We start from the raw sequence: 25834 nt of genomic DNA on the forward strand, positions 1-25834 counted from the left end.
GAACAGAAGTCAGCAGAAGGTAACTGGTTTCCATGTTTTTTCACTGTGTCAAAATCTGTATGCTATGAAACCGCAATTCATTTTTCAGTCGCCAAGTAACTAAAATTAATTGCGGTTTAATAGCATCCAGCTTTTGACACAGTGAAAAACATGGAAACCAGTTACCTTCTGCTGACTTCTGTTCGCCTGGTACTTGGTCTGAAAATTTTCCATTTTTCGGCCATTTCAGTGAAGCAATTTCAAAAGTTCACAGTGGCGTCCCAACACAGATCGGCCAATTCTGGAACTACGTTATTTTATTTCCAGAAATGACCGTCTACATCGCGTGGGCGCCACTGTGCAAAGAGGTGACTGTCAAAATTTGACAAAAATAACAGGAGAGATTTGTTTTGTTGTTTTCTCCTTTATTTGTAGTCCGTCCAGGATGTGCCACGCCCCCTCGTGATCGGCACAATGTCCTGGATCCTTTGCGACCAGTTCGGGTGCAAGGACATTAAGGATAATGCCATTTTCACGTTGTTTTTTCGTTTTAATCTCTACAAGGCTATAGCTCAGCTGTTTCCTGTCGAAAAAGGACATGTCACGCCTCCTCGGGATCGGGAAAATGTCCCGGATCACTTCGGGTGCTAGGACATTAAGGATAATGCCATTTGAATATTGTTTTTCTATAAAATCCCCTTCAACGCTATAACTCGGCTGTTTCCTGTCGGATCAGGACATGGCATGCCTCCTGGCGAAGGTACGAGTCTCCTGTATCGCTTGAGTCCATCAAGGACCACAAGGACTGCAGGATATGGCTGTCCTACGCTATTTTGTAATTGGGAACTTTTCAGCCTGAAAGTATGCTATACTTTTGAGAACAAAAGCAGCCCCCAAAAGATACTTCAGTTTATTGGCCTCTGCCCCTGACACGACTCTGCCGCTGCCTCTGCCGCGACTCTGCCCTGACTCTGCAGTGTGTGTTTCTAGGGGAGGGTGGCGAGGTAAAGGAGCGTGTTGGCGTGAGTAGTGTTGTTGATGTAGATGACAGATGAAGAAAAAATGTAAAATTTGACAAATAACCGCTAAGTTGCAGATGTAGTACTGAGTGCCGGGTATAAAAGTTGTGACGCGTAAGAAGCGTCTCACACGTCCCTTCTCGTTTTATTTGTGAGTGGGGATAAATAGTCCATAACGATCGGGATCACCGTGCCTTTGCCAGGCCCAATAAAACAAAAATAAGTGAAGAACAATCCAAGTTGGTTTTAATTTTATTGAAAGTCACACAAAGTACATTGAAAGAAATGGGGAAAAGGAAATTTAAATGTGTGGGAACGCCACATGATCCGGTGCGACGAAATCATCCCCCAGAAGATACCAGCACCTATGTACCCTACATACGTACTCTTGTCCAGCCATCAGGAGCCTACGTCTCTCGTGAACGTATTCGCGCGCAGGGACTGCCGACCACGACACACATACTCGTAGCCACATGCGAATAATCTAGTAAATATAACAGCACAAGCCCGCTCTTCACCAGCAGCTGGTGGGCGAGCCTGTCTCCATAGTCAGCAGGGACCAGCGATTCGCATTGCCAATCTTCTTTCAGGTCGATTCGCGGCAATCCTTGGCCCATTGCAGAAACTCCTCCAAAGCGCTAACGGCTAGATTGCGAGTCAGGGCCTTCACGCGCAAGTTGCGATCGGTGGTGATAAGCACCAACTCCGTTTGAATGAAGCACTTGCCATCTGCAGTAAGAAATCTGGTAAGAGTGGTACTGGGAACAATGCTAATCAAAACTTACCTTTACATTGTTCCGACTTGGTAGTCTTGGAAACAGCTACAGCCGTTGCCAGAATTTTGTCGTCATTGGACAAATATTCCTCCTCAACCAATCCAAATACCGAGGCATTTACAAAGGATCCCTTTGTAGTTGCACACCTGAAACGGAGTCCATCACAGTAGAGAAACTATCTTTAAATTAATTAAAATCAAATGGATATCTTACTTCACATTGCTTTTAGCTGACTTGATGAACTCCAGTGACTTTTTGGCGCGCGTCGACACCTCGTCAAAGTGATGGATCCGTTTTGTCTGTCGCGAGCTACGATAGGCGTCCAACTTGACGCCCTTGGAAAGTCCGTCCAGCTCCTTGACAACTGTCAGGGGTATTATGAGCGTGTAGCGTTTGTACTCCATGGACAACTTCTCAATGTCCTCCAGGCAATCAATGAAGCAGTTGGTGTCCGGCAACAGATAGCGCGGACGCACCTCTATGTATATTTTTGTGTCCACCAATTTGAGAATTTCCTCCAACTTGCTATTGCAAAACTTCTTCACTCTGGCCTTCTCCTCCAGCTCCTTCTTTAGCTTGCACAGCTGCGAGACATCAAAGTCAGTCGAAGGGCAGATGACTCCTTCCTTTTCCGATTTGGTCTGTTCCTCGGTTTTACCCGTTGAAGACGAATCCTCAGAAAGTCCACAACTTTCTGCCTCAAAGCTATTAAGAGCAACCTTCATATCATCATTGAGATCCTCAATGGTAAAGCTGGAGTCTTGTGGATGCTGCAGGACATCCTGATGCTGCAGAAAGCATTCCTGGAACTGTGCTATCTTCTGCATGCGCACAAGGAACTGGATGCGCTCAGACCCACGCTGGCCGTTGACTCTGCTTGTTGTATCCTTACCCAACGGACTAAATCCGCTCAGGGCAATGTCTTCGTCCAAAATGGTCTTGGAACATTTTTCAATGTCCTCCTTGTCGAGCTTGTGCTTGCCGAGCAACCATTCAATGTTTATGAAAAGGGTTGACAGCTCAGCCCAGCAATCGATGAATGAGTGTCTGTGGGGAGATCAAAAGATGATAAGTAAGGGTTATTGGATCAAACGGGCTGCAGTTGTACTTACTCCTCCGAGCGCACTGGCTCCCACACATCCACATTGATGCTCAACCAGTGGACGTGGACTTTCACAAACTGCAGATACGTGTTTACGGTTGTGTATCTAGAAAATGATAAAACCAAAGTTAACAAAAACAAGTTCTAAGGCCTCTGTTGCATTTGCATACTTGTCATCGGGAAGAGCCTGAACACTCGCAGATTCCTCAACAAAGTTGGCCAGCGTTTCGTTTGTTATTTTCAGCATAAGGCCAAACAATGAATTTGCAAAATTGAAGCTGTGATAACGCATCTCACGACGCGACACTACAAAAAGTACAGCGCATTAGTTTCAATTATGATTGAGCTTATCAGCCGCAATATACTCGTACCTTTACGCTTGTTGTGCTCCATGACGAACAGGTTAAGTGCCACCATTTTTAGCAGCTTGGAACGTGACAAGAGGTTCGTCTGCTTCAGAGCAACACTCAGCTGAATTTGAAGTTTTCGTAGCAGCTGGTACAATGAGTCCACACTAAGAACAAGGCACATAAGAGGGTAAATCTAGATGATTAACTATACTATAATATAACTTACTCAGTTCCATTGTAGAGTTTGCCAATCAAGTACAAGTAAAGGGAGACAACGCGTGGCAACAGATCCACTGGTGACATTTCGTCGTAGCGGTTAACCTCGGCCAGGGTCACCTTGTTCTTGCCCTTTTTCTTTAGATCAGATCGATGCAAGCAGCGTATACCATCCGGATAGATCCAAACTTCCTTTCGCATGTGCTTGGACTTCTCGTTGTCCTTCGTGATTGGCCCACAATTGAAGGGAGATTTTTTCATTTCTGTGTCCTCGTACTTTCGGCGAATCTCGTCAAACAGATCCAGCAAGCTCTCCTGGGCTGTTTGAATCGAGTTTGAAGTCAACAAGCTGCGCACATAATAGTAGACTGCATCGAAGCGCTTATGCTGCATAAATAGAGTAGAATATTTAGTAGTTACTCGAGGGAAGAATGCGCCTTTTTGCTTACATGAAAGATGGAAACGATAGCCAGCTGATTGTATGGCGTACCGTTTCCGGGCACCAGCTCCTGGGCTCGGTGGTAGTAGCGTGCAGCCTCCAGGTAGTCCGTGCCTTGTACGTAATTAACGCGGTAGCGAGACAGGTCACCCAGGCAGATTAGTAGTCGCTGGGCAACCACCTTGACGGCACTCTCGCAGCGCGAGGACGAGACATACTTTGTCATGAGTTGATCAAAGACAGTGTGGTAGAATTTGAGTGCTTGTTCGATCAGCAGCAAGGTGTGGGAGCGTGCCTGGTCGGTCTGCTGCCGCTTCAGATACTCGCGCACGTTGTAGAAGAGAAGCTTCCAGAAGAAGGCATCCACCTTGTGCTCGCAGACAAAACGCAGCTGCTCCAGCATCAGGGTTTTGAAGGCCTCCTGCAGCTGGTTCAGGATATAGCAAAAGTTCTTCCAGTTCTGCAATGAGAAATGCAAAATTTGTTGTCAAGCATTCGGCGGCAATCTGGATTAGTCGCAACTTACGACTAGGATAAGGTTTCTGTGCTGCAGCACCATTAGTTGGTCGTACAGCTGTACAATATCCTTTGCATTGGGCATATTCAGCAAGGGCTCGAACCACTCGGGATGCTCAGTCGTCAGGCGAGTGCGCTCCTGTGGCGAATGCGGTGTGTGAGCCTTATTCTTCTTGCCCTGAGTGCGCCCACGTCGGCGTCCATAATGACAAGTAGCACTAGCGTTATCAGACACGTTTGCCGTGACCCGCAGTATGCCTGGTATACATACATCCCTCAGTTGCTTGTTGCTCGACCCGCTGGTATCCAAAACGGGCATTTTATCATTACATTTTCCCTTTACTGATGAATTGCTCAAAATCGTGACTGTGAATATGTCAAAGTGAAAAAACATGATAATAAAAAAATACCCGTGACGTATCTGTTTAAACATACTTGGCCTTGGGCAAATCGTCTTGGTTGTTGTTGCTGTTGTCGTCGTAGCCATCGGGGGCTCCGCATTTTCAGCATCTTCCACTGCTGTTGCTGTTGCGTGGCTACAGCTTGCAGCAATCTTGTTTTGCAGTCGCTTCGGCAGCGTCCCAATGATCAACGATACCTCATTTTGTTCTTTCGTTACCTTTCGACTCATATTTCAAGCGATTCTTTTGCTGGTGCATTGATTTCACTTTCGTTCGAAATGCGCCTTTGTTGCTAAAAGTTTACAAAATTTACCTTTTTCGCGAGTTACTTCTAGAAACAGTGTGACCGCGGAATTGTCGATAACACACACCAACTGAACCTCAGAAATATACCATCTCTTTTTCAAAATATACCGCTAACATACCGAGGAAAATACCGATACGTGTCGCAGTGTGGCCAACCGTTCGACACATCATTACAATATCTAAAATTGCATTTTCTGGCTCAATTGTGTTTTGATAAAGTTGCTGTTTCAAAACTTGAGTGTTGAATTTCAGTGCAAACATACATACATATATAGATGAACACATTAAGCTTAATAAAACCAACAGACGGATAGACATGACAATGTTGACTCGCATACTTGTTATAAAAATGGTTATATAGACAAAATTACAGGTTAGTTTCAGCCTCTTCATCTGTATTTCCCAGCCAACACTCACGCTCAGGTTTCTCTCGTTCCTCCAAGGAGTCTGCTTCCCGCTACCAAATGTCAGGAACCGAGCAATTATTCATTGTACCCATAATTTTCACAAAAAACACCATGGCGCTGGTTTTGATTTTGATGGCAGATGCGCGCCAGTGCCTCCGTTTTCGATTTTATACAAAAATACTAGAATCAGTGCTGCCAAGTTTTTAGAAGATAAAATGTAGCATGTATAATTACTATAAAATATCTAATCTGGCAACTCTGCTTTGTAATCTGGAATCTGGTCACTCTAATTCATGAAAACAATTCCGTGGTTGCCAAATAACTTTGCCAATTGTTTTTACTTTACATCCACGGAAGTCTACTGTTAAATGGCGCAGGTGGCATTCCTCGATAACTTGCTGAGAGAATATCTCGTGTTTCGAGGCTTCTCCAGCACTTTAAAGGCGCTGGACCTGGAGCAGCGCACCGAGAAGGACCAACACTTTCGGGCCGAGCGCATCTTGGAGCAGTTTACCTATGCCGTGCAGACTTACGACCTGCACGGGCTACGTACCCTTTGGCTACACCTGGACAATAATCTGTTTACCAAGCTGGACCACACCTACGCCGTGGGTAAGCAATCCATTGCGACCCTCTATATGCATTTTTGTGTGATTCATTGTCTGCCCTCAGCCGTAAAGAAACTGGAGAACAGTCTGCTCAAATTCTATCTGGTGACGGCCTACAGCAACAACAAGTCGGACAAGATATCAGAGTTCTTCAACAAGATGGCAGGCGAGCTGCAGCAGCAGAGCGAGTGGAAGGATTGGTTCTGTGGGTTGATATGAATTTCATTTTATGACTCGATGTTTCATTGGTATTTGCTTGCAGATTTCCCGTTCTGCAAGAACGCAGAGGAGTCGCCCAGCTTTGCTCTTTACTTTACCAAGCAGTGGCAGGACACGTCGCTGTTGTCGCTTCGCAACTTCCTCACAACCGTCTATCAGTGCTTGCCACAGCCCACGTTTGTGCGCGCCGAGCAGGAAGCCGCCCATATGCAACGTCTCAACGAGGACAACACAGGTCTGCGCTCTCGCCTTCTACATGCCCAGCAAGAGCTGCAGCAGCAGGCGCAGCAGCAGCCAGTCAGCGGTAGCTCGCACAACCTGAGCGGTGACAGCAGCACGAGGCGTCGCAGCGTTTATCGGCATCAGCAGAGCCTAAACGACATCTTGCCCTTCGACATTAGTCCGCCAGGGCACATAGTCGACGACTTCTGCATCATTGCTTCCGAGGCGAACAGTGTGGGCCAGGCGAGTGACGCGCAGGCTCGCGGACTCAAGCTACTAATACGCAATATTGGATCTGGGAGCTCGCCAGTACTGGGACGCAAGGATCAGGCCTCCAGCTCGGTCGGCGACAAGTCGACCAAGCGCAGATCCGGCAGCGTGGGCCGCAGTTGGATATAGTGATAGTGATAGACGCATTCAAGCATACAGACCAGTGTGTATGTGTGTACTGCCTGTTCTCTGGGTGTTATTCAATGTATTTATTGATTAGCAATTCTCCTTAGCTCGTAGTAGACGTACAAAAGAAAGAGCAATGCGTGTAGCGTAATACATAATTGCAATAAATAATGTAAAATTACAAATAAATATAATATAATTGTATAGACGATTCGTATTCGTATTTGTATTTCGTATTCATAATCGTAATTCGTATTTCGTATTCGTGTATAAAATATCCGTTTATACAAGCAGCACAATTTTAAAAATACATTTTATTGTATAAAGGTGTTGTGTATATAGTTAATTGATATATGTATAAGTTGTTGCATAAAGTAGCATCGCTTTTGACTCGTTCCATTCCGTCAATAAATGCAGGTTCAGCGTGTGGCTAGTGGGTAAGTGTCGGTGAAGCCTAAGTGTTAGGATTGCTTGTCTCGATTATCCAATTGTTTCTTATGGAATATATTTATATGTATGTTATCTATCCCTATCTGCTAGTGCATCATACTTCTCCCTGCCTCCTGCGGCGACTGCAAACGCGGGTTAGACCCGCTTGCATCGCAAAAGTCTCTTAGAGCGCCGTCTCGAATGACGGCAGTGCAGCGGCCACTAGTGGAGCGTTCGCACATTTGTTACTCTCTACGCTGGCTCCAGCCGCTGCTCCTGCGGTACTGCCTCCTCTGCCCGCGAAGGTGTGCTTCAGCTCGCCGCGCATGAAGTTGTTCTGCTCGGTTTGCAAGAAGAAATTGCGCTTCAGATCGTAGCTGGAGGTGACCACGGGAGGGCTGGTTGGCGTCTCCGCTGCTGCTGTTTCGCCCGCCTCAGAGCTGGCTCGCGATCCTCCGCTCGTGTTGGAGTGATCCTCCTCGCTGTTGGCCTCTGGTATGGTGGTGGACATGATGTCCGTTCGTGGTGAGGCAGATGCAGCGGTCACCACATTAACAGGACCGCGGACTTTTGGCACGAAGGTCTTGGATGGCGACCCAAACTGGCCCTGACGCAGCATCCTGCGGTTGGCAAACGTCTTTGGCGAGCCGCTCAGATCGAGCAGCTTGAGACTGGAGTTAATTGTGGCTTTGGCTGCCCCAGGCGCCGCAGTGCCCGCTTTGGGAGCAGGTCCACTAGCCTTTGTCGCTGGCGCTGGGCCAGCAGCTTGGCCGGAGGACTTCTTCAGCAGTTCCACGGCTGACATTTTCCTCTGTACCGGACTCGTCTTGGCTGACTTGGCCAGCAGCAGCTTCTTGAAGTCCATCAGCGTCGTCTTGCTCTGACCGATGCGATCGGCGCAAGTGTTCAGCCGCTCCGGCGCATCATCGGTCCAGTTGCGCGAGGGCTGCTTCATGGGTGGCACTTGGACATTCTCTCCTGCCTTCTCTGCCTCACCGCGAGTGGGCGTGGAAGTGAGGAAGGCTCCGCCGCGAGTCCTTGGCACAATTGGCGATATATTGCTCTTGCCATCTGTACTGTCCGCGGCTGGGATAGCTCCTCCATTGGCAGCCGCTGCGCGTGCCAGTCGATCCGCTCGCCGTATGGGCGTGGCGTACAGATCGTCCCGGCAGGTAATGTTGCCACTGGGCTGCGGTTTCTGCTGGCTGCGTCGACTCTGCAGTGTCCAGTAGATGGGCGCGCTTCGCTGGAAGGGCGTGGTAGTGTCAGCTGTGGGCTGTGTGTTGGTGGTGGTAGTCTGTGCTGGCTGCACTTGCTCATAGATGTTAGAGAAACGTTGATACCCTGTGGAGAAAAGACAAGTTCGATGCGAATTAGTCACTGGAGACACCCGACTGCAGATTCCCTCATGGGTTTAGTAGGCAATTTCAAGTGCGGATGGTTAGGGTAATCGACTAAAGAGAGAGAAGCATTCAAAGCAAGCGGTTCCATACATACCTGAGCGTATTTCCCTCAGACTTTAATGCACGATTATTGTATATACATGGATCTGGTGGATCGGGTGTGCTTGGGTGCTATGATGTGGGGATGCTTTGGGTGCGTGAGTTGGGTTGGATGGATGGTGGTTTACCTTTACCTCAATCAGCCATGATAATGTCAATGATTTCAATGCCAAATTTTCGTTTCGTTTTGTTTTCTTTTCGATTTATTTTGTTGCAAAAACATTACTTACGATCGGTGGGTGGAGTTAGATGTGTTCTTTTTATGTGGAATGTGGTTTGGACTTAGGCAAGAACTTAAGGTTAAGGCCATGTGCTAATTTTTCAAACTACTACAGGCTCCTTAGGGGAGTATTGGATCGTTAGTTATTGGGGAAAAGCGTGCAAAAAACTACTACTACTACGGTAACATAGCCAAACACACAGTCATGCTGGAATAAATGATGCTATAGAAGTCTTTTGCACGCTTTCCATAATACATCAAACAACAAATCATAAACAATACAAGTAGTTGTACAAAAATTAGCATCATAGTCGTGGTGGAACATAAAAAATCTTAGATGTAAAACGTGAACGGTGCAAAAAACTTTACAAAATTTACAATAAACATGTGTTTGGTTTATGTTAAATTACAATTAGTTACACACAAATATATTTATATTATTGTTTAGGGATAAACGAACACAAATAACATTTATCTTAATAGTAAGGGTTAAAAAACACACACATAAAATTGGTTAAACGTGCGCAAAAATTGTGGAAATAATTTACAAAACATAATATCAGGTTGAAGGCTGCCCCGCTTGGAATAGTAGTATATCAAGTGTAGAAGGAGCACAGTACAGCAGCAGTGGCAGGGACATTGAACCCCAAGATTCAGGACTTGAGACTCGAGACTCCCACAGGCAATTGAACACGCACACGGGCCTAGTGCCTGGCAACTTTAATGAGTGACGCCACAATGTGAAGAAGCTTGCTGTGTGGTGTTTGCCGAGATTGTCAATTATTTTGCAGTGTTTGCTCAAGACGCTTACTTGAAGGAGGCCTGTGCCTGCCTGGCACATGAGTGAAAAGGGTTAGGCATTGACAAAAGGTCAAACTACAGGCATGCAGAGTCCCGTCCCTCTACCAGATCTCAGTCACCTCGAACTTTTGCAAAATGCGCTGACGACGCGCCCCGTTGTCGTCGTGTGGCAGAATAATTTTGAAAGGACGCAGCAGCACGCTATCCACAAAGGACTTGTGGTACTTGGGTACGGGCAAGGGCGTAGTCAGTGCCTCCACTTCGTCCTCCGACTCAGAGTCGGAGTCAGAGTTGGGAGCTGTGGCAGTGTCTGGCTTTTGTTCGCTTTCTTGGGACTCATTGGCCAGAGCCAAAAGGGCGGGTGAGTCATCGAAATTCTCCAGCGATTTGTTCTTCAAATATGAGGAATCATTGCCGGGCGTGAGGGACAGGGAGAACTCATCGACCAGACGCTCAAAGGATTTGGCTATCTTGCGCTCCCCGCTGGCAGGTGTGGCTGGCAGATTGCTGAGGTTGCGCAGCCTAAGCGAACTTGTTGCATGCTGCATGGGGGGCAATGTACCCGAATTCGGGCCTACTCTCTCGGCACCGAACGAGAGCTGAAGCTCCTGGTTGTTCTCCTTGTTCATTTCCAGCTTCAGCTCATCGTTGGCCAGCCTGTAGCTGTTGTTGCGCTTGAGAGCGGCGCGCGGCTTACCGGGATTTGCATTCGGATTCACATTCGGATTCGGATTCGGATTTGGTAGGGAGAAGTGCACTGCAATTGGGTCAATCGATATGGCAGGGACTGAAGTTGGAGTTGGAGTTGGGGCGGTTGCTGTTGTCGTGTTGTCATTTACTTTCGCCCTCGGCGGCAGTTGGGGTGGCAGCTGCTGCCGCTGCCGCTGCTGCTCCCCATCAACCCCATTTGCAGCCCCACGGGGGTTAGTTTCCATTTCAGCAACCCTCACTTTCGACTCGCAATCTTTGGGGTTCTGCTGCGGATGCTGCTGCTGCTCTACACTTGATATGTTCGTGCCCATTGATGCGGATTTCGACTTGCTTTTGACTCCGTAATTGTAGTGTTTGTTAATGTTTGTTGCTTTTGCTATTGCTGCTGTTGTTGTTGCTGTGGCAGTGTTGCAAAGTGGCGTGTTATTTACATTGGCAGAGGAGGAACAGGGCTTGGATTCAGTTTGGGTATTAGACTTAGGTGTAAGTGTGGGTGTAGTAGGTGTAGGTGTGGGTGGGCAAGCGTAATGGCAACTGGCTGCCGGCGGCTGGAACACTAGCTTACCTTCTTCGCCGGAGTGGGCCGACGCCGTGGAGGAGGACGAATTGGTGGCCGTGGAGCCAGTCGATGAATTGGATTTGCCCGAAGGCGAGGGCATCATGCTGCCGCCCGTTGCCGGGGTACCGGCGGTGGCAGCTGCTGCAATTGTCTCGTAGAAGGGATTCGTGTGATTGGCCAGCAGTTGCTTCTGCTCCTGGTAGCTGCTGCCGCCGCCTCCGACTGTCACGGACTGATACGCAGCCATGCTGCTGCTCTGTGGGATCTTGCTGAGTGGCGACTTGGCTACTATGGGACGCACATTGGCCACCTTGCGGTGGTTGCCAGCGTTACCGCCGCCGTTCAATAGCAATAGCTTGACGCTCTTTGTGGATGCTGCTTCCCCGGCTGCTGCTGCTGTTCCTGCTGCTGCTGATGTTGCACTTTCGCCCGTTGTGGCGTCTCGCGTTGCACTGAGCAGGGCACTTTCGGTTTCCTTCACGTAGGGCCCAGGTGCAAAGGTGGTGTGTGCACCCTTGCGTCGCTTCAAGCTATCGGAATCGTAAATGACTCTGCCCTCGGCCGTCGTGCGCACCCGACGCTGCTGCTGCTGTTGCTGCTGCTGCTGCTGAGCGGCGGCGAGCGATTTCTCCTCTCGCAGTTCGCTGATTTCCGCATACATCGGCACCCCGCAACCCTCACTCCGGGCGGGTTGCTGCTGCCTCTGCCGCTGCACATGGGGTGGCGGTGTGGCCTTGCCAGCTGCCGCCGTCTCACCGGGCAGCAGCAGCTGTGCGCAGGCCCCGCTCTCGCTCAGCGGCAGCGGCAGGGCAGAGCCAGAGGGAGAGCCATGGCTTGCATGCCGACGCAAATGCTGAGGCAGCTCGTTCAGCGACACGTACTCTGACGTAGCAGCAGCCGAACCCGAAGCTGAGGCTCCGCGACGAACTATGTCATTGGAATAGTAGATGCCGAGGCTGGAGCCAGCGCCCGAGGGCGCAATCTTTGCCCTCTGATTGTTGTTGTTGTTGCTGATGTCCGCTATGGTGACGTACTCGCCCGCCAGGTCGTAAAGCTCATCGTCATTGACGGCACTGGCGGAGGCGGGCTTGAGCTTTGGCTTAACCGGAGAGCTTTTGCCCGGCACAAGCTTCACCTTGAGCTTCTCGAACATTCCGCTCAAAGCTTTCGTGGGCGTCTGCTTAAGCTCGTTGAGGTTGTGGTCCTTGCTGCTGCCCCCACTCGCATTCGCATTGGTTGGCGTCCGCTGCTCCGCCTCTAAGGCATCCACATCCTGGTCCACATCCACTGAGAGATTCGTGAGCGTGCGATCCGCCTGCGACTGGTGCTCGTCATCGTCGCTCGTCGTGGGCGTGATGATGCACATGGAGGGTATCCGCTTCGAGGTGATGGCCGTCTTCTGCTTGATCCGCTCAATCCGCTCCACGCCCTCCAGATCGGAGCTCTCTGAGAACTCCAGCTCCGTCGCCCCACCCGGAAGGGGCATGGCCGAGCGCTGCAGCTGCTGCTGCTGCTGTTCCTCCTGCTGGCCAGCATCCTCCGCATTGGGAGCCATCTTCACGTTCCTCTTGATGGTGCCCGTCCGCTCCAGGGTGCTGCCGATGGTGCTGCTGCTGTAGCTGCGCTCCAGGGTGCTGCTGCTGGCGCTGTTACTGTTGCTCTGACTGTGGCTCTGGCTCTGGGAGGAGCTGTGCTTGCCCAGCGAGCTGGTCCGCTCCGGCACATCAGGCCCGGAGATGGCTCCGTTCAGCAGCGTGGTGCAGACGGTGCCCGCCGAGCTGGTGGTGGTGGAGGTGGAGCCCCGCCCGTACAGCTCGTACTCGTTCTCCGCATTGAGCACCGTCTGGTTGGACTGGCTGCCGAAGGAGTAGGAGCTGGTGTGCAGGCTCTGCTGCAGCGGGGTCATCGGGGGCTCCTCCTCCTTGAGCGTGCGCAGGCCGCTGTCCATGTGGAAGGAGGTGTAGTAGCCCTCGGTGTCGCAGCTGTACGCGGAGCTCGTCTCGTCGTCCAGGTGATTCGGGTAGGCGCCCGCCTCCGTCTGCAGCTCCGGCGTGGCCGTGCCCTCGCTGGTGACGCTGCTCGAGGCGGAGGTGTTCAGGAATCGCCGCCGACTCATCATGGAGGAGGGCGGTCCGCTGCTGTTGCACGGCTGGAAGCTGGACACGTTCAGCGAGGTGTTGGAGGCGCTCGACTTTGGCTGCATGGTGATCTCGCTGCCGATGGAGGCGCGTCCGGACTCTGAGCTGGCGCTCCAGTTGCCGCTGGAGGAGTGCGGCTGCTCATCCTTGCCGGCCAGGCCGTGCAGTCCGTTCCGCCGCTGCCTGTTCAGCGTGGCCGTCTCGCGCATCTTCACGTTGGCCGCCGCCGCCAGTGTGGAGGAGAGCTGCAGCTTGCCCCTCAGCTGGCCGCTGCTCGAGACGCTCATGCTCTTCTCCGAGGAGGAATACGAGGGTTTTCGTTCGTGCGAAAACCGAGATTCGCTCTTCTGGGCAATCAGATCGTGCACCACACACTCTTCGTCAATGTCGCGCTTTGGCTTCGACTTGCCACCACGCTCCACGCTGGAGGAGCCCAGACCCAGGCCCAGTCCGAGGCCCGGCGGTGATCCATGGCCGCTGCTGTCCGGCTTCTCGGCGGAACTGTTTTGGGAGCTGCATCCGCTGGTGTCCAGCTGGCTGCTCTCCCCAAGGCCATTCAGCTCGCCCGCCCGGTGCATGAACTTGAACCGGTTGCGGCCCCACTGCTTCAGGGAGTTGAGGCGGGTCAGGGTGCTCTTCCCCTTGTCGTAGGGCAAGGCAACAGATTCCTTTTTTAAGATGTCGCTGGACTTGCTGCGTCCGAACTTCTTCGATTTCTTGACGCCCTCCGGCGTGTCCGCACTGGCCGCAGCCGGTGCCGGCGATGTGGCATTCGATGAGGAGGCATGCTTCGACGAGGACTCTCCATTTCTGCTTGAGTGTTGAGGGAATTGTTTGTCGGGTTTTGCATAAATTGTGCAACAAAAAACACACATTTTGTTGTTTGGGTTAGGAGGGAACATAAAAGAGAAAATATATTTGTGGTATTTGGTTAGCATAATTGTAATGATTGATGGAAGATGTCGTATGGAAGATGGAAGATGGGAAATAGCCACAGAGAAATGGTATAGAGAGACAGTTTATAGCAGAGAGACAGAGAGAGAGAGAGATATTCCTATGTGATGTGATTATTGTGTGAAGTTTTTCAAGTCAAGATTTGCTGTTCTATTCGATTGCTGTTTCTAGTTAATGAGAGACACACAGAGACACAGATGCACACTCACAACAGAGGCATGGGAATAGCTTGGCTGGGAATCTATTGTTGAGTCTAGAATCTAAATTAATTAATGGCACAGTTCAGAGGTTAATTTTCCCGAATACATTTGTATTCTTTCGTTTTCTCATTTTTCATTTTCCATTTTCTCTCGTTGCTTTCTCGAGGCCTCATCTGTTGATTATTAGAGACGATTACAACATCTAAATTTTAGTTTCGAGTGGAGCAGATCATTCAAACCCCACCCCACTCTATGAGGCAGCTGTGTGGCATGCAAAGTGCTGGCAGAAGAGAGCGAGGGCGACAGAGAGGGGCAGAGGCAGGGCGATAAGCATTCGACTCATTCAGATTCTGGGGCAGAAACGGCTCGAATTAGGGGGCCCCAAAGTGCAGTCATTGCTAAAAGATTTCCATTGAATTTCAATGTATACTCGAATGAGCACAAACAAAATCAAATACGAACAAATACGAAAAATGTGCCAGCTTTTCGGCTGGTCGAAGTTTTAGATACTCTTTGCAGAAACGTATTAAGAGCAAAAACGCTTAGCGAAATTCAAGTATCAATGTAATGCAACATTTTTGTCAATTTTTGGGGATTCTCTTTACTATTCGCTTGTGCGTGTCGAGCATTAATGTGTCGTTTCTTGTGTAAGAAATTGGAAATTCTCTCATATTCTTATAAAGTTTAGTGTCTTCTGAAGGCATATTCTCTCAATTGAAAACGTTTCTGTTAAATAAATAACACTTATTTGTGTGTAAGGGTACTAAAAATGCACGAAATGAGTGCACTTACAGTTTGGCAAGCTCTGGCCATGGGGCGTTAACTTTTGCGCTTATTTCAGCATTTTTCGACTGCTGTTGCTGCCGTTGCTGATCGCACAGCATACAAATATTGAACAGCATTGACATAATGTGGCACACACACTTGCAGTGGAAGTCTATCTGTGTGTAGGGTCTCTGTCTCATGTTGCATATATGTAGAACGCAGTCAAATGGAATGACGCCGTCTCTGGGCTGTCGCTGGGACTTGGAGCCAGGCTCCATGGCTTTTGTGGGCAGACGCCCAACGAAACAAAATAAGATTTATGAAACTTTTAGCAAAAGGCGTCGCGTCGTGTCGTGTCGTTTCGTGTGTGCCGTGGCATTTGAAAAGCACAGGAAAGGCTGAAAGTCTGAAAGCCAAAAGTGGAAAGAAAAAACTAAAAACCACACACAAATTTCTGCTGGTACTCGTGGTACTTGTGCAAATCCTACAGAGGAGTTTTGTCTCTCGCATGATTTATGCTGATGATGCGGCGTACTGAGGAGAGCGAGGCTCGAAAGAGTGGGTCGACTGACTGACGACTGACTAGATCCCAGCTATGACTGCAGCTCTATGAAGGTCCAGAGAGGAGTGCAAATGTTGCGTGTGTGGGTGTTGGGGTTCCTGGCCTGCCGAAGAATGACGGGGGCGGAAAAAGGGCGAATGTCTGGTATGGATCATGAAATGTTCGTGTGATGTATGAATGTGTGTGACTGTTCGTATTTATGTGGGTATTTTCGGTGTCTGTATTCATGATATTTACTTTTCATTGAATTTGTTAGGCTGTTTTTATTTTTCATTGAATCAAAAAATGTATCCAAAATTGCATTGCATGTCGATAATATTTCCATTGTCGAATTTGGAAAAGATATGCGGCTGAAACTTAATTGAATTTGGAATGCAACAACAAGTATCTAATTACGTACATTAAGCTATAAAAAAACATAATTTATTTACAATTTTAATTTGTATTTTTCTTTGTACAACATTCAAATTTTAGTCAACAATTTTCGTAGTAATTTCATGCAGTTTGTGCGGCTAATTCGGCAAACAATATATATGGTATATGATAAGTAGTTATTGGCACTGTTTCTGTACAGTAATTAAAAAGAAAAATCAAGAGAAAACAAGAAGGAAAACTAAACAGCATAACAAATTGTTCAGCTAAAAATTTGTCTGTTCACAATAATCTCATAGGAAAATGCATTTGAGAATAAATGGGGGGAGAGCGAGGGCATACGATGTACGAGTATAGGATGTACGATCTGCTGAGACCTGCTCAGATATGTACACATTAACGATACGATGTTTAGTATGGGATGTATGTACAGTTCTGATAGGCAGTTTGAGAGTTCTAGGAACTGCTCAGCATTTGAAAGTGGGACATAAACAGAAGTAGTGGATGGATATCCAAGGATATCCATAGATAGATAGATGGCTAGGGATACATACCCATTGGCTGCATCCTGGATCTCCTTCTGGTCGATGCCGGCTATCGTGTTCCTCCGCTTGCCACGCACCTTGCGGGATCGCGATCTCCGGCTAACCGTCTGCACATTGTCGTCCAGATTGTTGGCCGCCTCCGTCTGCCCGTTCTCCGGACTGGCACTGCTCGAGGAGGCCGCGGGGGTGGTGCCACCGGCAAAGCATCCTGTCGTGGACTTGCGGGCCGCACACATCCGCTGGAAATTCTTTCCAGAAATGTTTACCGAAATCACTTCGGCGGGGTATCTGCAGGGAGAGAGAAGGAGAGTGGGGTCATGGCTTGTTCTTCGTTGGAGTTCGATTCCCTGCTGCTCGGGCACAGTTTTAAGTGCACTTTTTTGTGGTTGCCCAAACTGTAATTCGCTTAAGCGAACCACAGCAATTTAGTGGCCCCAATCAGCGGAGCATGAACATGGCTGCGTCTGGTGGCAGCGGCCGCGGCCGCGGCTGCTGCTCCACTTCGGAGCCTAACAAATGAGCCATGGCCGGAACGGGGCGTGGCCCAAAGGGAGGGGCAGGCGAGGGCGACACTTGCATAATTGTGCGGCCACCGCACTGTAAATATTCATACGTAATTCAATTAATTTATTTAAGCACATTTTTTTCCCCAGCCGATACGCGCGATGCGCTCTCTGAACAAATATTCGAATGTACACAGTCCAGGCGGGAAAAAACGCTGTGTAAAATGTTGAAAATGTGGTGGAAAAACAACAGTTTCTTTTTTGTGCCTGGCTGCCACAGGAAAAACAACATCAAACAATAGTGGCTGTGAAATTTGCATGAAAAACACATTAAAATTGTGTTTAAAATTTAAATAAATGAACAGTAGACACAGTAGATGCTCAACTGTAGCCATCTAACTGTGGATGTCAAACTGTTAGCTTAGCCCAATGGCTGACAAACTGTCATGAATTTATGTTTCGTTTTGAATGATATTCTTAATCGGTAGTTTATTTCCACCAGATACTCACTTTAAGGCAATCTGTTTGGTCTGCTCCTCGGGTGAAGGCAATCGATGATTCAAAGGCACATCTTTATTGATATCGTTCGGCAGCATTGCCTGATGATGATGGGATGGATGATGATTGGCGCTGCTGTCCGCCGCCTGGCTCAGGTTCTGGGCGTACAGGGAATCGACGGCATCGGCGGAGAGCACGGACGGAGAGAGGGCGGGCGTGTGGACGCCACTATCGCCGATGACCATGGAGGTGCTTATCGAGGTGTCCACATGGTGCATGCAATCGGGCGTGACGGTGACATCACCCAGCGCCTCGCTTGATGTCCACTTCCGCAGATCCTCGATGGCAGCGGGCTGAAAGGAAAAGCAAAAAGGAAAGGGTTGAAACATTTGGCCATTTTGCATGCAAATTATATTGTTTTATGTCCTGCCGGACAGCTCCCTAATTAGTTTCCGTAGGAGTCACGAATAGGCCCTGAAAAATGTGTCTGCCTCCTGGCATTTATGTTTGCGCAAACATTCTCTATGCTTTCCGCAAATTGGGGCGAGTCACGCTATTTTCAAATCCCCTCACACATCAAAAAAACAAAAAAAAGAGCAGCTAACACGCGTTCTATGCTTTCAAAGTGAAACTCAATCAGTCTAATTAAAAACCATAAAGGAACACGTGGGTCAGGGTTACCCTTCCAAGCTCTTCTCTTCGTTTTTCCCATGCTATCTACACACTCAGAGATAAAATTGAATATTAAAACAAAACACAGTCAGTAATCTTTTCTACATTCAGACATTAAGAAAAATAAATTGAATAAACTTTCATTTTAATAGAAAATTCTTTGAAAAGGGATTTCGAAAATGGCTCATATTTAATCTAAACATAAAACACTTGCAAATAATTATAAATTGTGTAGGAAATAAATTTTATTAGAGAAAATATGAAATATTTGCATGGTAATATCAAAATGTAAGTGAAAACATATCTACTCATAATTTCTACTCTCAAAACAATTCTCATATTTTAATTCAAGTGTAATTGTTGAAATTTGTCAGCTCTTTTCTCTGTGTGCATAGAAAACATTCCCCAGATTGGAATAGTTTTCAATTCCTAAGTGAATTACTCTCTTAAAGAAAAAGAAACGCAATCGTTTCATTTGATTTTCTGTTCGACTGCTCTCGGAATCAATTGTACGAGTAACAATTGAATAACATGTGCGGAGTGCGGAGTGCGTAGCGGGGACTGCTGTTTCGGGGAGAAGGGGAGACCCACACCCCCCAGAAAAAAATCTACATAAAAAGGCACTTGAGCTAGATTTCCAAATGGCCAAAGACAGCTCGGCGGCTCGGCTCTCTGACCATAAAGAAAAAGCCTTCTCTCCACGGCTGTATGCCACAGCGAAATCTCACATTTGGAGTCGAGTCTGCCAAAAACTCTTTTCGAGGTTAGAGGGGCTCCGTCTTCCATCTTTCTTGTCAATGGCTGGGCAACTTTTAACGATGAAATATTCGCACATAACTGTCGAGTGCCGTATATAATAATGCAATTTAAGTGCCGTCAAGTAAACAACAATAACAGCAACCTCCCCAGCCCATCCCATCCCATCCCATTCCAGATGCCTTTCCATGCCTTTGGTTGCCATCTTGAAGATAGTTGCTGCCGTAACCAATAAACCGCAGAGCGCTAATGGGTCTCTCCGAGTCTGGGCTCGGAGTTCTCTTTCTCTTTGGGTTATCTGCGGAGTAACCGGTGCCAGGCCAAGCGGAACGTTGCGGCCAACTAACGTCAAACGCAATGCGAAAAGGATTAAAAGTCATTTTATTAAGCAGCAGACGACAGAAACAGAATGAAGCTGCAGCTTCAGGGACGGGAAGACTGGTAGATGGGGGACTGGTAGACTGGGCGACCTGGGAGACTGGCGACAGTCGACTGGGATTGACAGCCGGCGCTGTTTTTGCCAAAAACAAGTTTGGCAACCTATCGAACAGCGATCCAAATTGTCGTCGTCGTCGTCGTCGTGGCTGAGTCTGAGTCTGTGGATGTCTTTGCCAATGGCATCGTCTATTGGCCATTGGCTGTTTGTCTTTTGGAGCTTATCTAATGGCTCTGGCCAACAGAAGATAAACAGGAGACGACACAAAGACGACGAAGACGACATCGAAGTGGGACAACTGCAAAAGCGCGTTAGCTCAAATTAACTGCAATTTTCTGATATGTTCTCAAAGAATTTGCGACAGCGAACAAAGGCGAAATAAATTGGTAAGGAAAAATGCACTTGAACATGAGACTTTGGATTTCCTTTTTGTATATCAATAAAGTGCTATCATGAAAAATCTCCAAATAGAAACAATTTCATAAGCAAAACAAAAGAGTTTCGCCAGATATTTCATGAACGGTGAATGAACAAAGGAACAATCAAATTGATGTGTAATAATATGTACATCTATTTTCTGGGGGTATAAATATTCTGTATTTAAAAGAAAAGATTTTTGGATTCAATTTAAGTTGAGAATTTCCAGTAGATACTTGGGATGCACATATGGAAATTGTCAAAAATCAATAATTAAGTTGAGAATCAAAAAGAATTTGCTAAATATTTGAACGATCTTTGAACAAAGCAATAGGAAAATACTTTTGGGATCAATAAAATTAAGATTTTCTGAGGAAAATACTCAAAGACAAAATAGAAATTATTAAAATAAGTCATCTTTATGGACTCTTTTTTTGCAATTGTTCATAAACAGCATCTGGTGGATATTTATTCAAGAATTATTGACAGCTACCATATCTGCTCAATCTAGAACTTCTCTTCCATAAAATTGACCATCAGAAACCTCCTCAAATCAAGTCCAATCATTCTATCAAACATCACGAAACTTAAACCACAAACAAAAGGAGGGAAATCCCTGTCTATATGTGTATCTGGTGACTCTTCTGCCCCACAGCACGGAAAAGCCATAATGGCGTGGGACGACACTTGAGCAATTAAAAGCGAGTCAACTAACTCGAATGATTTGATGGAGTCGAGTCTTGGCCTTCCTCCAACCCACCGCTGGAGCTGCAGCTCCTCCTCGTTAGACGTTTGACGTTGGCCATTAGGCGGAGCTGCAGCTGCAGCTGGAGCTGTGGCAAGTTGTGTGGTCTGTCTCCTCGTTCGATGTTTGCTGTACGACAAAGACTGCAATCTGCACGGGCTCTTCTCCGAGTGTGTGTGTGGGGGCTTTGGCTATGTGGAGCACATGGCTGGACGAGTCACAGAGAGAGAGGAGAGTATGGTCTATGGCTTTTAGAGGCGACACAGCTGGCAGAAAAGCAGGAAGCCACAGCCACAACATCAGCCACAGGGACCACACACATGAGGTCGTTATGAGGTTCGCTTTGCTTCGTTTTGGTTTTGGTTTTAGTTTGGTTTGGGGCTCCTGGACCTGGACATGGACATGGTCTCTGGTCTGTGCGTGCTCTCCGGCCACTGCTAAACATATTATTTATGCATGTGGCATTAAGTTTTGCAAGTTCCTGTACCTGTACATGAAAAACGGGCCATCACCTAACGGACTGGCCTGGGAAAACCCGTTAAAACTCACCAAACGTATCTCGATCTCGGCATCGATGCGCGTGCGCAGCTTGCGATTGGCATTGCCAAAGTCGGACACGCAGAGCAAGTAATCCTCGGACGACGCCTCCGCGGTGCCATTCATTAGGACATCGTGACCACTGTGGGCTCCCGTCGTTACGTCCCCATTGAAGGAAATGGAGCGCGGCGGTGAGGCTGTGGTGCCCGTGGCCGTGGCATTCGACTGGGCCAGAGCTGCGAGGGCACCTGCCGTGGCCGCGCCCACGGGCCGATCCTTGCCAGCCTCCGTGTACAGCTGGCGAACGCTAAGCGGCCGCGAGTCGCCGGTGAAGAGCTCCTGCTGGAATGACTTGTCCGTCTCGTAGTGCTCCTTGCGCTGTGCAAATGTGAGCAGGTCGCTTTCAGCTGTAAAAGAAAGGGAAAGGGTTGATATGAGATGCGTGGATCAAGGGAAAAACTTAGGGAAAAATGAACAAACAAAGAGATCCAGCATCAGATAAAAGCAAGCACTGCCCCGTCTATAAATAGTCTCTCTATGTATCATTATTATCGTGAGCAAATATTCAAAGTGCTTTATGTGTAATCTAATTGAAAGCGGCCTCCAGCACCGCCCAGCTGCGTGTCAGAGTGCCCCTCCCCCTGGCCTTCCTGTCTCACATTAATTGGCAGCTCCCATCGATCGCTTCTCCAGAGAGAGAGAGAGAGAGAGAGAGAGAGAGAGAGAGAGATCCGTAAACAATGGCAGACCGGCCGCAGAGGATGCCCGCAAATAAATCAATGCGAAAATTAATAGAGTGGAAAAATCGCCAGAGACCAAGGACACAGCATAAAGAAAAAAAATAATCAAAATAAACGAATGCCATGAAAAATTGTAATTAACTTTAATAACCCTGCCACATGCCACCGGGGGGGCTCCCCCAGCAGTTGCATATTTAATTCTCATAACAGTCTCGTGGAGGGACAGAAGGAAGGAGTGGAGTGGAGCAGTGGACAGGGGCTTTGGACTACGGCCGTTTGTCTTTCTGGCTGTCTGCACATTTTGCATTTAATAGGCCGGCCATGTGGACTTGGTCGGTAATGAAAACAAAGCCCGAGGAGTCCCAGCAACTACCAGGAAGCGGCACCAAGCACCAAGCAGCACAGCAGCTACAAACAAGATGGAGCAGAAGCAGCCACTCGTAGATTAACAAGCCCAGAGCAAAGACACTTGACACAGCAGCAGCTACAGCAGCAGCAGCCAGAGATGGAGACGCAGTCGCAGAGCTGGACCGCTGCCAGGCACTGCAACTGCAACAGAAGCAGCTCCCCAGACCAAATGAGGAGTGGCAGGCAGGCAGAGAACGAACCTAGCGCTAAATTCAGGCAATTTTATGGCACTCGGGCCACATTTTGACATTCAGTTGCGCCACTGGAAGATGCATGAGTCTGTGCCAGCAGCCACCAGATCCATTCCCACTTCCCCTCTACAGAAATTTCAAGTGCGCAGACATTGGCACACGCACTCCGGCTCCGGCACTGGCACCGGGACTGACCCCCAGAGCAAGACAAAAATACATTTCCATACCATTTTTCTGTCTTTTGGTTTTGGCCAAATGTGAAATTCAATTAGGCATCGCTCCCAGGTGCAAGGCTGCTCTTGCTGCTGCTGCTGCTGCTGCTGCTCAGTGGCAAACGGAAGCTGACTGCAGCAGGAAATGGCAAATTATCAAGGCAGAAATTCCCTAAATTTTCCCTAAAAATATTTATGGGGCGGGAAGAAGGTTGAAAGACCCTGCCAGGGGCAGGAGGGGCAGTGGAGGCGTCGTCACGTCTGGGTGACGGCCATGGGCACATAATTTATGACTCATGTCGCACAAGAATGTCCCCTTATAGTATATAATGTACTCTTTATGTACACACACAGAACTGCCGATGCCACATATTCAAATATACGACGAGTAAAGTCACAAATTGAGTTCGTTCTTGGTCTGCATTATTCGCTGAGATTGCTACAAATCGTGTCTGTCCTTGTGCCTGTCTGTAGCCGTTTGATTACGAGTGCGCTTCAGCATTGTCACAGACACAGGCGGCACCATATCCATAACAATATCCATATATATATATCCACATTCATGGCAACATTATGGGTGAAAACCTAATAAGGCTGTAATCCACTTTTATGGCTATTTAGCCGTTATCCAACGACAATTGTTCAGCCAGTAAAGGAGTGATATATTTATGTGTGCAAGGGGAAGGAAAAATATAGATAGAAATATTGGAAAATACTCTTTCTTTTGATGATTCAAATGATAGAAAAATAGTAAAGCGATGGCCACAGGCGATGCAAAGAATAACTTCAACTTTTACTGGATTTATTCTTTGGAAACGGGCTGGCCGAAGAGCCGAAATTATACACTTCTTCTATACAAATGACAGCCATCGATTTTGTGCAAATATTACAACTCTTTATGGCTTTAGTTGGGTTTCCTTTCTTGCAAAATATCTCATTTTCAGCACCGCAATCCGCCTAAACAAATTTGCATGCTAACAGATGGGAAAAGGCGATCTGCATTTGAGAGTTAGTATCCCAGTGGCCATAGGGTGAGGATGGGATGTAAGTTGGCGCCTGGCTTCTGTTGACATTTCTCGATTGTCATGTCAAAGGCGATGAAATTTATAGTGGGGAGCATCGCCTACAGCTACGAGACTGATGGCACGACAGATGGAAAACCATGGAAAACCAATAACCCCGGAGCCAATATATCAAAAGTGCATTTGGCACGCCAGTCAGTGGCACATTGACACGTATGTGGCAGCTACAAATACGAATACGAATGTGTGTGTGTGTGTGTGTCTGCAAAAGCCGCAAATAAATGAGATTTGCACAAGATGTTGGCCAACCGAGCGGACCGGCTCAAACACCGAATCCAAAACCGATTCCCCAGTTCGATGCAGACACTTTTTAGAATTTACTCGGGCCATAAATTGACACCACAATGCTAGGGGAAGGGAAGGGAAGGGAGCCGGTACGTACGTGCAACACGAAAGCTGTGCTGGCAGCAGCAGCATCGGCTGGGCTATGCTGTATCTAGCAGATACAATCTGTCATAGACTAACGCGTTCTGTAGCATAATTTGCAGGCAACCGAAACGAGTTTCCAGTGTGGTGGGAGGAGGCGGGCATAAAAGGTGTACAAGAAGACAGAGTAGATAGCCGTAGCATGCTACGTGCTACGTGCCACTCCATGGCGATAATGTCTTGGCAATAAATGATTTATAAGCAATCCATGGCGATGGCAGTTGCTGCCTTAATTACGCTGATTGCACCAGGTTAGGGGGCAATGCTCGCAAAACTCTCCAAAAAAAGAAGGAAACAAAAACATAATTGCAACGAGTGGCGGTGGCTTGGAGGAGGCTTCCCTTCAATCAGTAGAATGCCCACTTTAATTTAATTATTTAAAGCGAAAAACAATTGCAGGCCAAGCCAAAGTTAAAGACTGAAGAGAGACAGACAGGCAGACGGAGCGAGAGAGACACTGCCCTTGGCCCTCGGCCAGACTGTGGACATTTGCTGGGGTTTACTCCATCTAGTATCTGTATCTGTAACTGTGTCTGCTCGAGCCCTGCTGTGCGTAAGTGTCGTAATAGCATTTAAAGCAATTACGGGTCTCGTTTGGGTCTGGCTCGAGTTCTGCCTCCTCGCACTGGCCACGGGAAATGAAGGTCCTCTGACATCCGATGCGATAAAAATGAAAGCCAAGTGATAAATTAATTATGAAAAAAAGTAAATGCACAAGAAGTCAAACGGCAAACATTACTGAGTTAAAGTCGAAGTTGAAATACTCTTTCAGGGATTTTTCTAATATTTTTAAGCAATATTTGAAGTGAAAATATATTCCATAAAATGAGAAGCAACTAGAAACACATCGAAAACTTCAACCAAAAATCAAGGAAACAGTCGGATTTTCATCATCCCAAAATGAATTTATAACTTACTTTGAGCTTTCAGCATTAGCATTAAATCTTAAAAGTTTCTTTCTGCATTCTAAGCTACTGCCATAAATCTCAGAAGCATCTCCAACATTGTCCAGAGCCAACCATCAATCCAGGCTTTATCTTTTGGCACTGCTGAAACTGTGCACCTCTTCCTCTTCCGGCTTAGGCCACCTAAGACTGACAAACTTCTTGGCCAAGTTTACATGGCTCTCGGCTGTATGTACGTAGCATGGCTGTGATTACCATGCAAGAAGCACTTGTTATAAATGATGAGAGCCCAGAACCTGTCTCTGGTCGTGTAGCAGCTCTTATCACCGAACAATGTCTGCATTCAGCTCTCGGATGATTTATGGGCTGGGATTATGTAGGGGCACTCAGGGAGCGAGGTGTAAGCTTTAAGTGTCAAATGGTTGCACAAAAACTGCAAAATATAATCAAATACATGAGAATGCACACACAAATACACACTCTTCTGTACATGGAAATGGCAGCGTGGTAGTCACATGTGCTTTATGGGCAAAAGTTTTTGCTTTTTGTCTGGGTTTCGGGTTTGGGTTTGGGTTTGGTCGGGTCTGGTCTG

The 25834-nt window shown here is 47.7% G+C and overlaps 3 protein-coding genes across 6 annotated transcripts in view; 1 reads left to right on the top strand and 2 right to left on the bottom strand.

The window, feature by feature from the left end:
* Positions 1–1222: 1222 nt before the first annotated feature.
* LOC117898437 (telomerase-binding protein EST1A) lies at positions 1223–5028 on the bottom strand. Its single transcript, XM_034807838.1, has 10 exons — positions 4833–5028; positions 4408–4763; positions 3892–4341; positions 3453–3829; positions 3248–3390; positions 3047–3182; positions 2887–2982; positions 1988–2821; positions 1784–1920; positions 1223–1727 (listed from the first exon to the last, which is right to left on the bottom strand). The coding sequence occupies exons 1-10, from the start codon at positions 5026–5028 to the stop codon at positions 1585–1587; spliced, it is 2868 nt and encodes a 955-aa protein (XP_034663729.1). The 3' UTR covers positions 1223–1584.
* Positions 5029–5801: 773 nt separating this feature from the next.
* LOC117898443 (WD repeat-containing protein 91) lies at positions 5802–7167 on the top strand. Its single transcript, XM_034807848.1, has 3 exons — positions 5802–6123; positions 6184–6324; positions 6382–7167. The coding sequence occupies exons 1-3, from the start codon at positions 5880–5882 to the stop codon at positions 6957–6959; spliced, it is 963 nt and encodes a 320-aa protein (XP_034663739.1). The 5' UTR covers positions 5802–5879; the 3' UTR covers positions 6960–7167.
* LOC117898435 overlaps positions 7024–25834 on the bottom strand; it is a 40837-nt gene continuing 22026 nt past the window's right edge. Inside the window, exons 2-6 of one of the 4 annotated variants that reach the window (XM_034807826.1) lie at positions 21291–21685; positions 17728–18068; positions 16724–17002; positions 11185–14126; positions 7024–8729 (exon numbers count right to left, since the gene is read on the bottom strand). In XM_034807826.1, coding sequence (XP_034663717.1) covers positions 7570–8729; positions 11185–14126; positions 16724–17002; positions 17728–18068; positions 21291–21685 — 5117 coding nt within the window. In that variant the 3' untranslated portion in view covers positions 7024–7569. Of the gene's footprint in view, positions 8730–9067; positions 14127–16723; positions 17003–17727; positions 18069–21290; positions 21686–25834 lie in introns of those variants that run through there. The other 3 variants (XM_034807828.1, XM_034807829.1, XM_034807827.1) reach the window with 3 other exon arrangements.

This window comes from Drosophila subobscura, chromosome O (assembly GCF_008121235.1).
Source record: "Drosophila subobscura isolate 14011-0131.10 chromosome O, UCBerk_Dsub_1.0, whole genome shotgun sequence".
Taxonomy (NCBI): domain Eukaryota; kingdom Metazoa; phylum Arthropoda; class Insecta; order Diptera; family Drosophilidae; genus Drosophila; species Drosophila subobscura.

What these genes read in the sequence shown, in the direction of transcription:
- LOC117898437 (XM_034807838.1), bottom strand. Translation starts at nt 5,028, where the DNA reads ATGAGTCGAAAGGTAACGAAAGAACAAAATGAGGTATCGTTGATCATT. An exon ending in CAGGCTCTTCCCGATGACAA is followed by an intron (nt 2,983 to 3,046) that starts GTATGCAAATGC and finishes ATCATTTTCTAG; the next exon opens with ATACACAACCGTAAACACGT. An exon ending in CAAGTCGGAACAATGTAAAG is followed by an intron (nt 1,728 to 1,783) that starts GTAAGTTTTGAT and finishes TTCTTACTGCAG; the next exon opens with ATGGCAAGTGCTTCATTCAA.
- LOC117898443 (XM_034807848.1), top strand. Translation starts at nt 5,880, where the DNA reads ATGGCGCAGGTGGCATTCCTCGATAACTTGCTGAGAGAATATCTCGTG. An exon ending in GGACCACACCTACGCCGTGG is followed by an intron (nt 6,124 to 6,183) that starts GTAAGCAATCCA and finishes GTCTGCCCTCAG; the next exon opens with CCGTAAAGAAACTGGAGAAC. An exon ending in CGAGTGGAAGGATTGGTTCT is followed by an intron (nt 6,325 to 6,381) that starts GTGGGTTGATAT and finishes ATTTGCTTGCAG; the next exon opens with ATTTCCCGTTCTGCAAGAAC.